The 12465-nt window shown below is 45.1% G+C and overlaps 1 protein-coding gene across 1 annotated transcript in view; it reads right to left on the bottom strand.

The window, feature by feature from the left end:
- The window catches only part of LOC144247240 (transmembrane protein 94-like), a 40863-nt gene that overhangs the window by 6515 nt on the left and 21883 nt on the right, over nt 1–12465 (bottom strand). Inside the window, exons 12-23 of the mRNA XM_077787436.1 lie at nt 12137–12301; nt 11691–11900; nt 11214–11529; nt 10299–10472; nt 6983–7085; nt 5585–5802; nt 4229–4410; nt 3890–4028; nt 3156–3271; nt 2212–2311; nt 701–809; nt 2–161 (exon numbers count right to left, since the gene is read on the bottom strand). Coding sequence (XP_077643562.1) covers nt 2–161; nt 701–809; nt 2212–2311; nt 3156–3271; nt 3890–4028; nt 4229–4410; nt 5585–5802; nt 6983–7085; nt 10299–10472; nt 11214–11529; nt 11691–11900; nt 12137–12301 — 1992 coding nt within the window. The remainder of the gene's footprint in view (nt 1; nt 162–700; nt 810–2211; nt 2312–3155; nt 3272–3889; nt 4029–4228; nt 4411–5584; nt 5803–6982; nt 7086–10298; nt 10473–11213; nt 11530–11690; nt 11901–12136; nt 12302–12465) is intronic.

The following is a 12465-nucleotide window of genomic DNA, read 5'->3' on the forward strand; positions in this document are numbered from 1 at the left end:
TCTCTTCTTGGCGGAAGGACATGGAGCAGGGCAGGCTGTTGAGCTGCCCTGAGAGCTGCAGCGGGGTGAGCTCCTCAGAGCCATTGCTCAGAGTGGTGCTGGTGGCATAGCCAAAGGTCTCCCAGGAGCAGCGGGATGGGTAGAGAGGGTCCAGGGCTATACTGCAAGGACAACACAGGGGTGCTGGTGAAAGGCCTCATCCCAGAAAGGAAACTGTCTCACTGCAGTCCAGCTTGGAAGGTCACTCTGTGTTATACCATGCTCTGTATAACTTGCTCTCTTATTGCCCTGAACTATAACATGAAATTAGGATCAATCTCCCTAGAGTTTCAGTTATTCACAGAGAAATAATGAACATATTTGGGTTTGTGGCACAAGGTCAACAAATTGGCTGATCCATGGGTACTTCCATCTTTCACCCAATGGGAAGCATCTGTAATGGCATTTGGGGCACAACAGTCCAGCATGTAAGAGAGCTATCTTCCTTTCAGACATGGAAATACCTCTGTGTCAAGGGCCTTAAACAGACATCCCCATCCAATCCCCCCAAATCTCCCTCTTGTAGACAAATGCAGCTAAAAATGGACAGAGCAATTGTGAGCACCTCCCTGCAGAAGCCACAGGTGTGGTGTCACCCATGGCTGGGTACTTGCTAAGATAAAGGCAAAGTCAGCTGGAGGAGGAATAGACCCTGCCCCACCTGATATCACTCTGCAGGAAGAGGCAGCTGTTCCGAAGGTTGGCAGAGCTTCCCAGACAGCAGGTCACCTCCCCATACTCTTGCATGATCTTGATCATCTCACACATGGCTGCAAAGGAACAGAAGGAGCAATAATGTGTTATATCATGATGCACACAAAAATGCAGTGTTTCACACCCTTTCCAATCTGGATAACAAACAGATCCTTTAAAACTGCCCCATCTGATACTCACGACTGTGTACATTGAGGTCCACAGTCAAAGCACACAATTAGATAGTTAATCAACTGCAGACTAGGTGCTCTAGGTACCTGACACTGCAGGAATTATCTGTGGTTCACAGAACTATGACCCAGAGATTTGCATTTCCAGCACACCTCTTTCAGACCAGAGCTGTAAGGTATAGCCTGAGTGCATAAAACAGCTCCAGCATCAAATACTCTTGGTTAGGAAACAGCAGAAATGAAATAAATCTAAATAATTCAAACTGAAAATAAATACAGTTTTTCAAACTCAGCAGCACATCACTAGTGTTGTTGCAAGTCTAAAGGAAGGGAGGGAATGTAACAAACCACTGCAAAAGTAGTGCCACATTTAGCCATACTCAGAGCCCAGTTCCTGCACTCCCACCCACCACCACCTCTACCTACCAATATGTTTATTGACATCCCTGGGACCTCTAAGTCAAAGCTGCTGTCTGATCTGATTTTAGTTCTGTAGCTCCATGCACAGTGCTCTGTGTATACATGGATTTTCCAGGCATGCTCCAGGCAAAAAAACCGCAAGCCTCCTCTCTGCAGAATCTCTTGTAAACACCTTCATTAAATGCCCGGTGCACAAAGACACAGGGAGGGGTTGGATCAAATGGGGAGCTGTCACTTCTGTCAGAGAGAGGAAATTTGGACACTTAAACATGAAGGCAGACTGGACTGTGATTGACATGCTGGAAACTGTGACCAGAGGTACTAAAATGGCAAATTATAATGATGCTCCACACTTACTGGAGATTTGGCAGTTATTTGCCAGTTGAGCACTCAGCCCCTTTCTTTAAGTAATACCTCAGAGAGAGAGAAATGTTGTCCTTTCTGTTTCCTGCAATCAAAAACTGCAAAGCAGCAGAAGGTGCTAACAGTAGCTGCCAAGGAAAAATTCTTCTGGGAAGTGATTGCTGAGTTATAGAAGAGTTGTGAGCAGAGACCAAAGTCTCCTGGTACACTGATAACACTTATTTAATGAAAGACAGTAGCATTTTAGATGTTTGCTTTTGTGACTCTTATGAATGCACATTGAAAGGAGTGGTTCTCAGCCCAACTCAGCAGCTGGACAACAGCTGCACTAAAATTCAGTTAACACCTGGCTCCCCACAGGTAGCAACAGAGGGTAATTAATATCAATATGCCCTTCTACATTACTGGAAGGTATCCCCTTCCCTTCACCCATGTCCACACTTGGATGAGCCACACCAAGGAGCTGGGAAGGGATTCATGGACAGGAATAGGAAAGGCCACTTACTCTCTGGGGTGCAGTCTGTGAACAGGGGCACCAGCAAAGGCACGTTGTCAATGTTCTGGAGGTGAGGTCTCACCTGGTGGATCCCCCGGGGGAGTTTGGCCTGAAAAAGGACAGATTAAGCAGGGAGTGTGAGAGAGGCATTTCAGAGGGAACTGCTGAAATGAGAATGATGATTCCTAGAACTATGCAACTCAAAGATCAGACACAAATTCATGTTCCAGCAGACAGAACTGCCTTTCCCAAGCCACTACCAAAAGTTCTGATAAAGTTCTACACTGACCTGCCAAGCTGCCTGTACTTGTCCTCAGGGTTTGTAAGGTCAGTGTGACAAACCTATTCTCAAGGATTTCTAAGGACTTTTTGCCTGTGTGGAGAATCTAGTCAGACACATCTGCAGTCTTCTAGCAACTGGATCTATTTCAATTGCAGCCACATCAACCTGCAGCAAGGCAAGAAGGGTTCTTGCCTTCTAAAACCAGGCCTAAAAGATTTTTTTTTATCTGTATCTCTGATCTTCATGTAACCTCTGCTGAATGTGTGTGAGGTCTTTCTGAAGCAGGAAGGGCTTGTCATGCACTGTGACCACTGGGCAGCACCAGGTTGTGGCTCATAGCTGGAGGAGAGAGTGTTTCTTCTGTCTGCATGGAAAGTGGGGATGCTCCCACTTCCTGCCCAGCCCATGAGACCCAGAGGAACTGAGACGCAGCTCTCAAGGTTACCCCATGTGTGGTAACCTCCACTCCTATACTCCAAAGCAAAGAGCTGTTCAGCAAAAGCAACTGAGAGAATCCCAAATTTCCCAGGTTTTAGATACCAGGCTCACAGAGGGTGAGAAAAATCAGGGGTCCCAATGGAAACCAATCTGCTTCGAAGAGGAATTTCCTCTGAGGTGACACTCCTGCCCATGACAACAGCAGGAGGTGTACAGGGAGTGAGGCCCTCACCCTGTTACAGTCCTCCAGGAAGCTGGGGATATCACTGTCTGTTGGCTGGAAGCTGATGAGATCCGAGTGCCCCTCCTCTTCCATCAGCAGAAGCCCCTCCACATCATCTCGGGAAACTGGAGCAGAGAGAAGTAGCATAAACAACAATCACAAACCTGCCTCTGCCACCCCTGTGCCACCCATGTGGGACATGCACGTGGCGCTGCAGAAGCCAGGAAACGTGAAGCCTGATTTTCTGGGCTAGCAACACTCAGATCTCCCACTCAGTCATATAAAATGCAGTATTTTTAGATGACTAATCTGTTCAGAGTTAGATATGTAAGCCTAGTCTCTGCTCTTTTGAGACATGATACTTTATCTGTTCTGCTGTCCTTCTAGGGAAAGAGAATAAAGAAATCCCAGCTGAAGTAAGAAAACAAAGAGTAATGCATAGGCAAGGGATCTTCAGTGGCTTGACCAGGGCCCCAACAAAAACCAGAAGCACTCATGAGCACATAAATTCATGGCAGTTGATGCACAGAAGGATGTCTGTTTCCAAAAACTTGATACTGGCTGGCTAGAAAGGCTATAAATGTAAAGTGATGTCACTTATGCACCCCAGGCCCATCCTGAGTTTTGTGCTCAAAGCTCTGACAGATCAAGTGTCTGATTTGGACACAGGAACCTATGAATGGGTTTAAAAGAACCACCCAGGAAACACATGACATCCAGAGTGGCCAAGGCACAGTTCTCACCCTGATGGAGGTCATCGTGCAGGGAGCCAGCATGGCTGGGGCTGGATGGGGGGATCTCTGAGCCAGGCACATCACCATTGGGTGTTAAGGATATGTGGCAATTCCAGCCAGTCTCTAGACCCATTTTCTCAGCAAACACCTGTGGGTAAGCAGACAAAGGGCTTTAGAGTGGCTGCCCAGGCCAGAGCACTGCAGACTGATGCCATACTGGAGCACAGGTACCTTCTGGACTCATTAGTGTGCTGAATCAGATTAACCTTAGATTGCACTGAAGCTAAACTCTCCAGTCAGACAACCAGGGGCCATGCGAGGTCAGGGGGTTCAGCAAAGACAGCTTACCTTGCTTTTGAGCTCATCTTCCAGGGAGAAGTAGACAAAACGAATGCAGGCATTGACCAATCCATCAATGAGGCGGACAATGTCAAGGCGGGCCTGATACTGAGATGAGACCATTCCCATGAAGATCTGTCCACTCAGAGCCTGGATACAGTCTTCCTTCTCCATCACTTCCCCAATCCCTTCTTCAGGCATGCAAACAACACGCAGTCCCATTGAGATATGAGGGGCCACGTGTGCATCAGACAAAGGACACGTGGTGAGGAGGCCACCAAGGTGACACCCAAGGACATGGCATCCAGACACAAAAATGTGCAGGAACGCAAACACAGGAGGAAAGATGAAGAGACATCCATTTGTCCCAGCATATCCAGTCACAGAAGTGGTTTCAGGACATGCCCACGTAGGAGACCAAGAACACAAGTGGGAAACAGCAAGCGTGAAAAGGAAAAAGATAAAACAGAAGGCAGGGATCAGTCACAAGGAATTTTGGTAAAAAGGTCAAGGATGCATGCATTTAAAACACATCCTACTGTGCCTAAACAACATGGTAAGTCTAGCTGAGGCACAGTGGCATCAGAGCACGAGGGGCTGATGCAAAGGAACTGAATCATGTTCCCTGCAAACACTTCCAAAAAGCTTGCAAAGGCTCTTTGACAGGGTTCCTTCACCATCACATCAGTCTGTGATGAGTGGGAGCTGGATGCAGCATGAAGAACAAAATAATACAACACTTCATACAGTTGAAGGTTTGCCACAGGTGGGACTCAAAGTGTTTCTAAAACAGTCACAACTGTTCCTAGCTGTTGGAAACCCCACTAGTCACATTTTACAGAATGGGAGACCAAGGCAGAAAGAAGTTAAGACTGGTTTTCCAAAGGAGCCTCCTGGATTTATGTAATGGTATGTCCTTCTTTCTCAGTTTCCATTGCTTTCTGAAGGACACATACATGTCACGTTCATCTAGTGGGAATCAGTTCCTTCAGTACAGCAACAAAATCTATCAAGAATAGTAGTTGCATAGCACTATATATTTAAATCCTTTGAAAATCCCATCACATATGATTTCCATAAAATCAGACAAATAGCAAAACAAGTACTGAAATACCCAGAAGTCTTGACTCACTGTAACCTACTTTAGAAACAGACTTCCCACAGGGAGAAGAATTTCTCTGTAAGCTTCAATAACTTAACTAGAAATACCCCTACCAGCTGCCACATCATTACTTCCTCCAAAAATTCAGAAACTCATCCTTTCAAATTTCCATCTGCTACTCCAAATAACAATGCTCTTACAGCTCTAGACTGATCAGATCCAGTCCCTGGGCCAGCAGCAGACCTGGTTGCAGGCTCACATACCATCTGAGCTCCAGCTGTTCCTGCGGCTGCTCTGTTTGATGGGAGTGGTCCCGGGGAGGTCGCAGCAGGTGAAGATCGCGCTCTGCCCCGGCACCTGCAGCAGCTCGATGCACTTGCCATTGAGCTGGGAGGACAAGGCACAGTGCATCGGCTTGTATGCAAAGGCAGAGCAGTACCCTGACAGGCAGGCTCGCTGGTAGAAATCCAGCACCTTCTTCCTATGTGGAAAAGGGAAAAAACAGGCAAAGTTAGCAAAAGTTTCTGACAATACAGAAATGCTGTAGTTAGATGTATTTGGAAAAACATCTTCCACAAAAAGTGATTAGAAAGTCTGAAGAAGCCTTTCCCTACTGCTTCTGCATTCTCCAAGCTGCTGGTACTGCAGGGCAGCAAGAACACATATTCCAACAGGAGCAGTGGTGAATGTTTCTGTTTGCTCATCAGATTGATGGGTATGAACACAGAGCTCTTCAAATACACTTATTAATATAATATGCTCTATATGGCTGCCAGATGACCCCAAGAAAGTTCATCGCATGACAGCAGAAGCTTAATTCATTTGACATAATTTATCTGTAGGGATATAAACACCAAAGAGGGAATGGACAACTCTGACAACAGGATCTACGGCAGAGATAGTTGCAGGAGCAGACTTTTCTCTTATCCCCTTTCAGAGTCTGGGTCCCAGGAGCTGTATTTAGTCAATATTCAGTCACTGAAATAAGGTAAAGTTCCTTCTCTAAGCTGAATTCACAAAGGTAACAAATTAGACTATACATCAGATTTTAAATTTGCTTGTAACATGATCAATAGTCCAAAAATGATAAGTGGCAGTTTTCTCCACACTCGAGGATAAGCAGATTTATAGGAACAATGTGAAAAGGCAGTGAAACTAAACATTACTGGTCTGCTGTGCTAAGAGGAACAGCAATTCAGCTGTAGATGAAAATGCAGCACACATTGTCAGATACTGCAGCAGGACTCCAAGAGTGTGATGCATTGTGTGGACTGGTTCAGGCACAATTGATCATTTTGCATTTTATGTAAGACAACACATTTTTCTTGAAAAGCAACAAAAAATTCTCTGCCACCAGCATGACCTGATTACAATTCAGTCTGACTGCACAGTGCATTCAGAATCAACTCACAAGAGGACAATATCCCAACAGATACAGTAAGAAGTGGCTGATCTTCCAGTCCAACTGAATGCTTGTTGCTGTCTAATCTCTTACATGCTATGATAACAATTAATTACAAGCAGAGATGGCTCATGTTCATAACCTACTTGAAGCCCTTAAAAAGCTTAACAAGCATCACAAAAAAAATTTTAAGAGTGACCAGGTTCCCTCCACATTTTATCTGCAGCTCCTGAATGCCCCAAATGGGAAAGCTGCCCACCTGTCAGAGCCAGAGAGGGGGTAGATATCTGTACCATCCCAAAAGTCAGTGCAGGCCTCAAGGATGATGTCAGCTGTCCCATGAGAAAACATCTGCTCAGTGCCTGAAGTGTAGGAGAACAATGAGTCAGCATCACATATACAGCTCCCAGGAAGAGCATATCACATCAACTGCTCCCTTATTTGTTAAAATTTGAGTGGTCCCACAAAATGCTTTGATGCATTCCAGATATCCCCTTTGCCTCTGCTGAAAGTCTTCAGTTTCCATCAAGAAATTTTTCAGGATCGATGATGCACCTGCAACTTTGTGTAATTGTGGGTTTAAAGAAGGCTGTGATAAAATATGAGCCATGTAGTCCCTTCCTATTCCCTTACCCTGCTCCTATAAAGGTGGGATATTATCTTGCTTCTGCATCCCACAGAGTAGAAAAGAAATTCTTTTGTGCCTCTCATCATGAAAGTACAAGCAGTAGTGATGAGCCCACGGGGATCAAAGTCTGCCTATGCTGCAAAGTACATTCATTTTTAGGCCAGACGTGGAACTAAAGGGTGAGAGCTATTCTTGAACACTTTTCATTCAAGTAGCAGAGGATAATTTGACAGTGCGACCTGCCAGATAACAGCCTGTTTCACATTTTCACCCTGAAAATGTGCTAAATCAGGATGGGTCAAAAGTTCAATATAAGAGACTCTAAAAATGTTGTCTTTAGGGAAGAACTGAAAATCAACGGACACCACAGCTTGTCCTGGTTTTCTTTCTCCCCCTATTTTAGTTTTTAATACAGACTCAAAATCTCTTATTCCCTCTTGTAGTCAGAGGTGTCAAAAAGTTTTTCTCAGAGGTGTGTGACATCCCTGATGCAGGTCTCAGGCACAGGACACAAGTTCAGGGACAAGGGGCTGTCTCCCCTCCACACCTCCTGCTCCCTCTCATTTTTATCAACCCATTAACATTTCCTGCACGTGGAGTCTCCCTTCCCTCCTCCAGCTGCTCTGTGACTTTGCCCCCAGTAGCTTCAAAGCTGAGCTAATTTAAAAAAAAAAATCCACCAAAAAAAAAAAAACACTGCCAAGAAAAATGAGCCCAAAGGCTTCTTGCAGGCATTGTTGCTGACTGCTAATGCTCACACTGGCTGGTGAAACCCAGTGCCAATAATATCCCCTCAACACAAACCAGCCAGAGACATTCAGGAACACCGGAGGATTTTCCAAACCATAGCAACTCTCTGCTTTTGCTATAAATAGTCATCACAAGCCAAGTTTATCAGCATAACAAACCTCCAAGACGAATAAGAGCTGTGTATGAAAGAAGGAGCCTGTCTCAGGGACACAAAAGAGCATTTGTGCAGAGCTCTGGTTAATTTTATTGTATAAACACCTAATCCTTCCCACCTTGCTCCTAAGGTCACATAGTCCTTGCTCAGAAAGAGGGAACAAGAGATGTTTATCCATGCAAAACCTAAGTCCTGGACACAGAGCAAGAGCTTGCAATGACCACAGATGTACCCACGTTCATGCCTGTCTGCAACTGCAATCCATTTCCCATCAATTCCCACCAGAATCCCACACCACAGCCCTGCTAAGAGGAAAGTGGCAGTGACTGCAGACAGTATAAACTGCAAGGAGTTCACTGAGCTGTCCTTGCCAGTAAAATGAGCTCAGCCTTTTCCCTTCCCAAATCATGAACTCTCAGGCCAGGATTTCTCTGGCAAAAGGGGGGAAAAAACTAATGAATAGGGCAGGGGGTACGACCAGCCATTCACGGCTGCTGGGACTCATTGGGAAGAATCAAACTGCTCCAGCTGAGCCAATGAACAGATCAAAAGGAATGGAGCAGGGCAGCTCCAGCAAAGGAAGACAGAGATGGTATCGAGCCATTTTCCTCAGTGGAAGACATCGTGAGCACCTCATTTCCATGTGGTTACTATGGATCTGGGATGAACACTGCCAGATGGTGAGACACATATTTCAATAGAACAGTAAGGGAACATACAGAAAAGCTGCCTCCTATTTCTGCTACAGCTGTAGAATTTATGTATCTTGCTTTGACTGCAGCATGTCATGGAAGTGGGTGGATTCCAAGATTTATCCACAAATAATGTGTGGAGAGAGGTAAGTTATGATCATCTGGTCTGACTTCTGCATAAACAGAGCCATTTGACTTCACCCAATGTTATCTGAACAATCCAGTATTTCTGGTTCTGAAATGGCAGTATTTTAGGAAATTTCAAGGGACAGGACTATTGTGTGAAAGGCGTTCCAATGGTTAACCAAACCCAACTGGCAAAATTCCTCTTAGAATTTACTCTAGACAGTATAATCCAGGTCACACCTATTTGTCTGAGCTCCAGGCTCTAACATAAACCGTTTAAAATTGAGGATAAGGAGTTGAAATGAGGCAACATTAAAGGTTTTTTCTCTACACTAAAAATCTCAGCATCAAAACAATTTCTACTTACAAAGGCAAGATAGTAGCAATCAGAACACATGAAAAAGCTCCTCCCCAGATACAGACAATAATTTAAGAAGTGGGTGAAAAAAGACAATTTAACCTGGCAAAACTCTGGCCAGTAAAATGATCATATTTCAGATTCAATATTGAACATATGTCAGCTCTAGAAAGCCAAGTTCAGTCAATTTAAGGAATTACAGAGAGACTAAGAGCTCTGACAGGCAAGCTGTTAAATCTTTCTGAGGTGCTTTAAGACCCCAGCCAGCTGTACATCCTTTTCATCCTAGCCCATTCCTATGAGAGAAGGAAGGCATAGAAAGAGTGGAGAAATCTGCTTGACTTCAGGTTTATATTCATGGTCACTGTGAGTTTGCATGGGAGTTTTGTGATTTCTTATTAGTATGCAATATAGGAGTGTGTAATGTAATACACTAGACATCTCACAAAGATATTGGTTTAGGATTTATCAGAAGGATGAGCATTATTAACTAAAACCCAGAGTGACATTCAGCCCTGTGCAGTATTAGTTTCACTACCATCATGAAGCCTATTAAAAACTCAATAAACCCATACCATACTCTGCACTGACATTTCTTCACAGAAAACAGGTTTACTATGTGCTATCTAAAATATTTTTTTCTAATTATTTTGATCCTGGAGTGAATCAAGGCTGGGAAGAATTCCCCCCCCTCAAAATACCACAGATGGTCACTGAGGTTTATTAATCATATCTGCACTGGCCATGGGCAGAACAGGGGCATCACTCCACAGGGACTCCAGGCTCTTCCAGCCTGACATTTTCTGGGCTCTCTGAGGAAATCTCCCCCTGTGCCAAGTGGGTGCCCAGAGAAAGAGGCAGCCTTACTGGTAGTGGTGTCCTTCACAAACAGATTAATCATGTGGCTCAGGGGGGGTCTCCTCTTGGTGATGGATGAAAGCTTCCCCAGGATGGTTTCCTTCACCATCTCATCACTTGGCAAGCGGTACAAAGCCAAATAGTTCTCCTGCTTGAAAAGATCTTTAGCACCTGGTGTGAAACCTGAAACATGAATACAAGGAGGAGGAAAATCAGACTCTAATCAATGCAAAAGAAAGATCCCTTCTGATGCTGTGCCACCCACTTTGCCTGTGATCATTCTGACACTTCCCCAGCAACTGGTAGGTGAGCTGTGCTCACTATTCATCTATGTAAATATGGCTCAAGATCTAGGATAAAAATAATCAAAAGTGTAGTAATCCAAAGATTAGTAATTACAGTGTTCATGCTCTTGTTTACTGATGAGAGTAATTGTGACATCACAGGACAGGCACAGAAGTGAGTTCAAGTTTCCAGTTTTTAATCCTAATGTTACCTCTAACCTCTTACTGCCCCTATGCCTCCATTTTCCCAACTGTAAAATGAGCAGAGGTACATAATTCATCCCCAAACTCCCTGTAAAGCCCTGCTGTAAAGATAGGCTAGATATCTGTTCATCAGCAGGTATTCTTTGTCTCCTGATGAGACCAGCAGACTCACATCAGGAGAATATGAAGCCTAGTCAGGGTTGGCTGGCACTATCCTTGATAACATTTGTTCCTTGGATAGCACTGACAATGTCAGAACTTGCCAAAAGCCATCTCTTTAATAAACTCTTTTGGCAACCAAACAACAACAGAGTCAGCTCTGTATTTCCACCTCCTCAGCAAACAGGACTGGGGAAATATTCTCATGCTCTCTAAGAATTAAGTGTCTATTGACAGCTCTGATTTCTTCATGTCTGTTCATCCAGTTGCTTCTCACCTATCAGCCTGGCAAGCTCACAGAGGCCCCAGGGCACATGGACAGGCAGCACAGCATTGTGAGTCTCCTGCAGGGCGATGTTGCAGAGGTGGTCGGAGAAGCGGCACAGCCGCTCGGTCACGCCGGCGTTGCACAGGTTGAGCAGCACGTTCAGGCCCAGAGGCTTGAGGGAATTCAGGTGCATGTGCCAGTTGGAGTCATCAAACTGAATGCAGGAGGGGTTCTGCTGGTCTTGGGACAGGCTGAGCATCTCCAGGTGGTAGTCACACACAAAGTCTTCAGCCTCACAAGCCAACACCTCGCTGTCCCCAACAACCTGGTCCAACAGGCAGAGAAACTGTAGTTTGCTACAGTGAATATAGCTTGAGCCTAGAATCTTGCAGGGATTAAATTCCCCAACAGTGGGGACTCTATGGGTTTGAGTTTGTGTTATGGCTCCACAAAAGCCTACTTGTGTGCCCCTCCAGTAAGTCTTACCTGAGTATGTTCCTCCTCTCCACCCTCTGTGTCCTTGCTAAAGCTCACATTGGATCCAGAGGGATGTTTGCTTCTGCTGTTTGGCTTTCGGTGGGCAGAGGCCTCAGGAGCCTTTGGAGCATCACCAGACCAGTTGTTCCTCTCCTGTTCATTGGCCATGTGCACTGTGTCTGCCAGGGGGCCAGAGAGCAAAGCATCTCTTTCATGGGGCTGTGGGAGACCAAGAGAGCAAAGGGTGGTGATTCAGCAGTTGAACACAAGGCACTGCTGATTCACCTGCTGCTTCAGGACTCCTGTAGAAAAGGATCTTAGCTTGCTTCTTCATCTTTAAGCAAAGAATTATGGCACAGGACTTCTCTACAAAGCCCCTCTATAATATCACATTGTGTGTCAGTCAAACTATGATTGCAGCCAACACATTAAATTATGGACCAAGGATCACTCACCTCATCTTCCATCTCAGGATGGCAGAAGGACCGTGTGGAAAGCTCATCAGTCAGGTCTTCGTGGCTGTCATGAGGTGGTTCCACCTTCCCACTGAAGAACAGAACAGTCTCTGGACTGGGGTTTGGCCAGGAAAGAATCCCCTGCTTGTCTACACAGCAGAGCACCTAGAACATCCCACAACACCCCCAGGAAAGAAAAATCTTAGTGAAAACATCTGTGTTCATGCATAGTTGTAAATATCATGACATTAATAAACACATGGGAGGATAGACAAGTCTCTCCTTTATCAACTTTTTCTCTTAAAAAACTGCACCTAATAACTCTCCAA

Source organism: Lonchura striata, chromosome 19 (genome assembly GCF_046129695.1).
Source record: "Lonchura striata isolate bLonStr1 chromosome 19, bLonStr1.mat, whole genome shotgun sequence".
NCBI classification, from domain to species: Eukaryota; Metazoa; Chordata; class Aves; order Passeriformes; family Estrildidae; genus Lonchura; species Lonchura striata.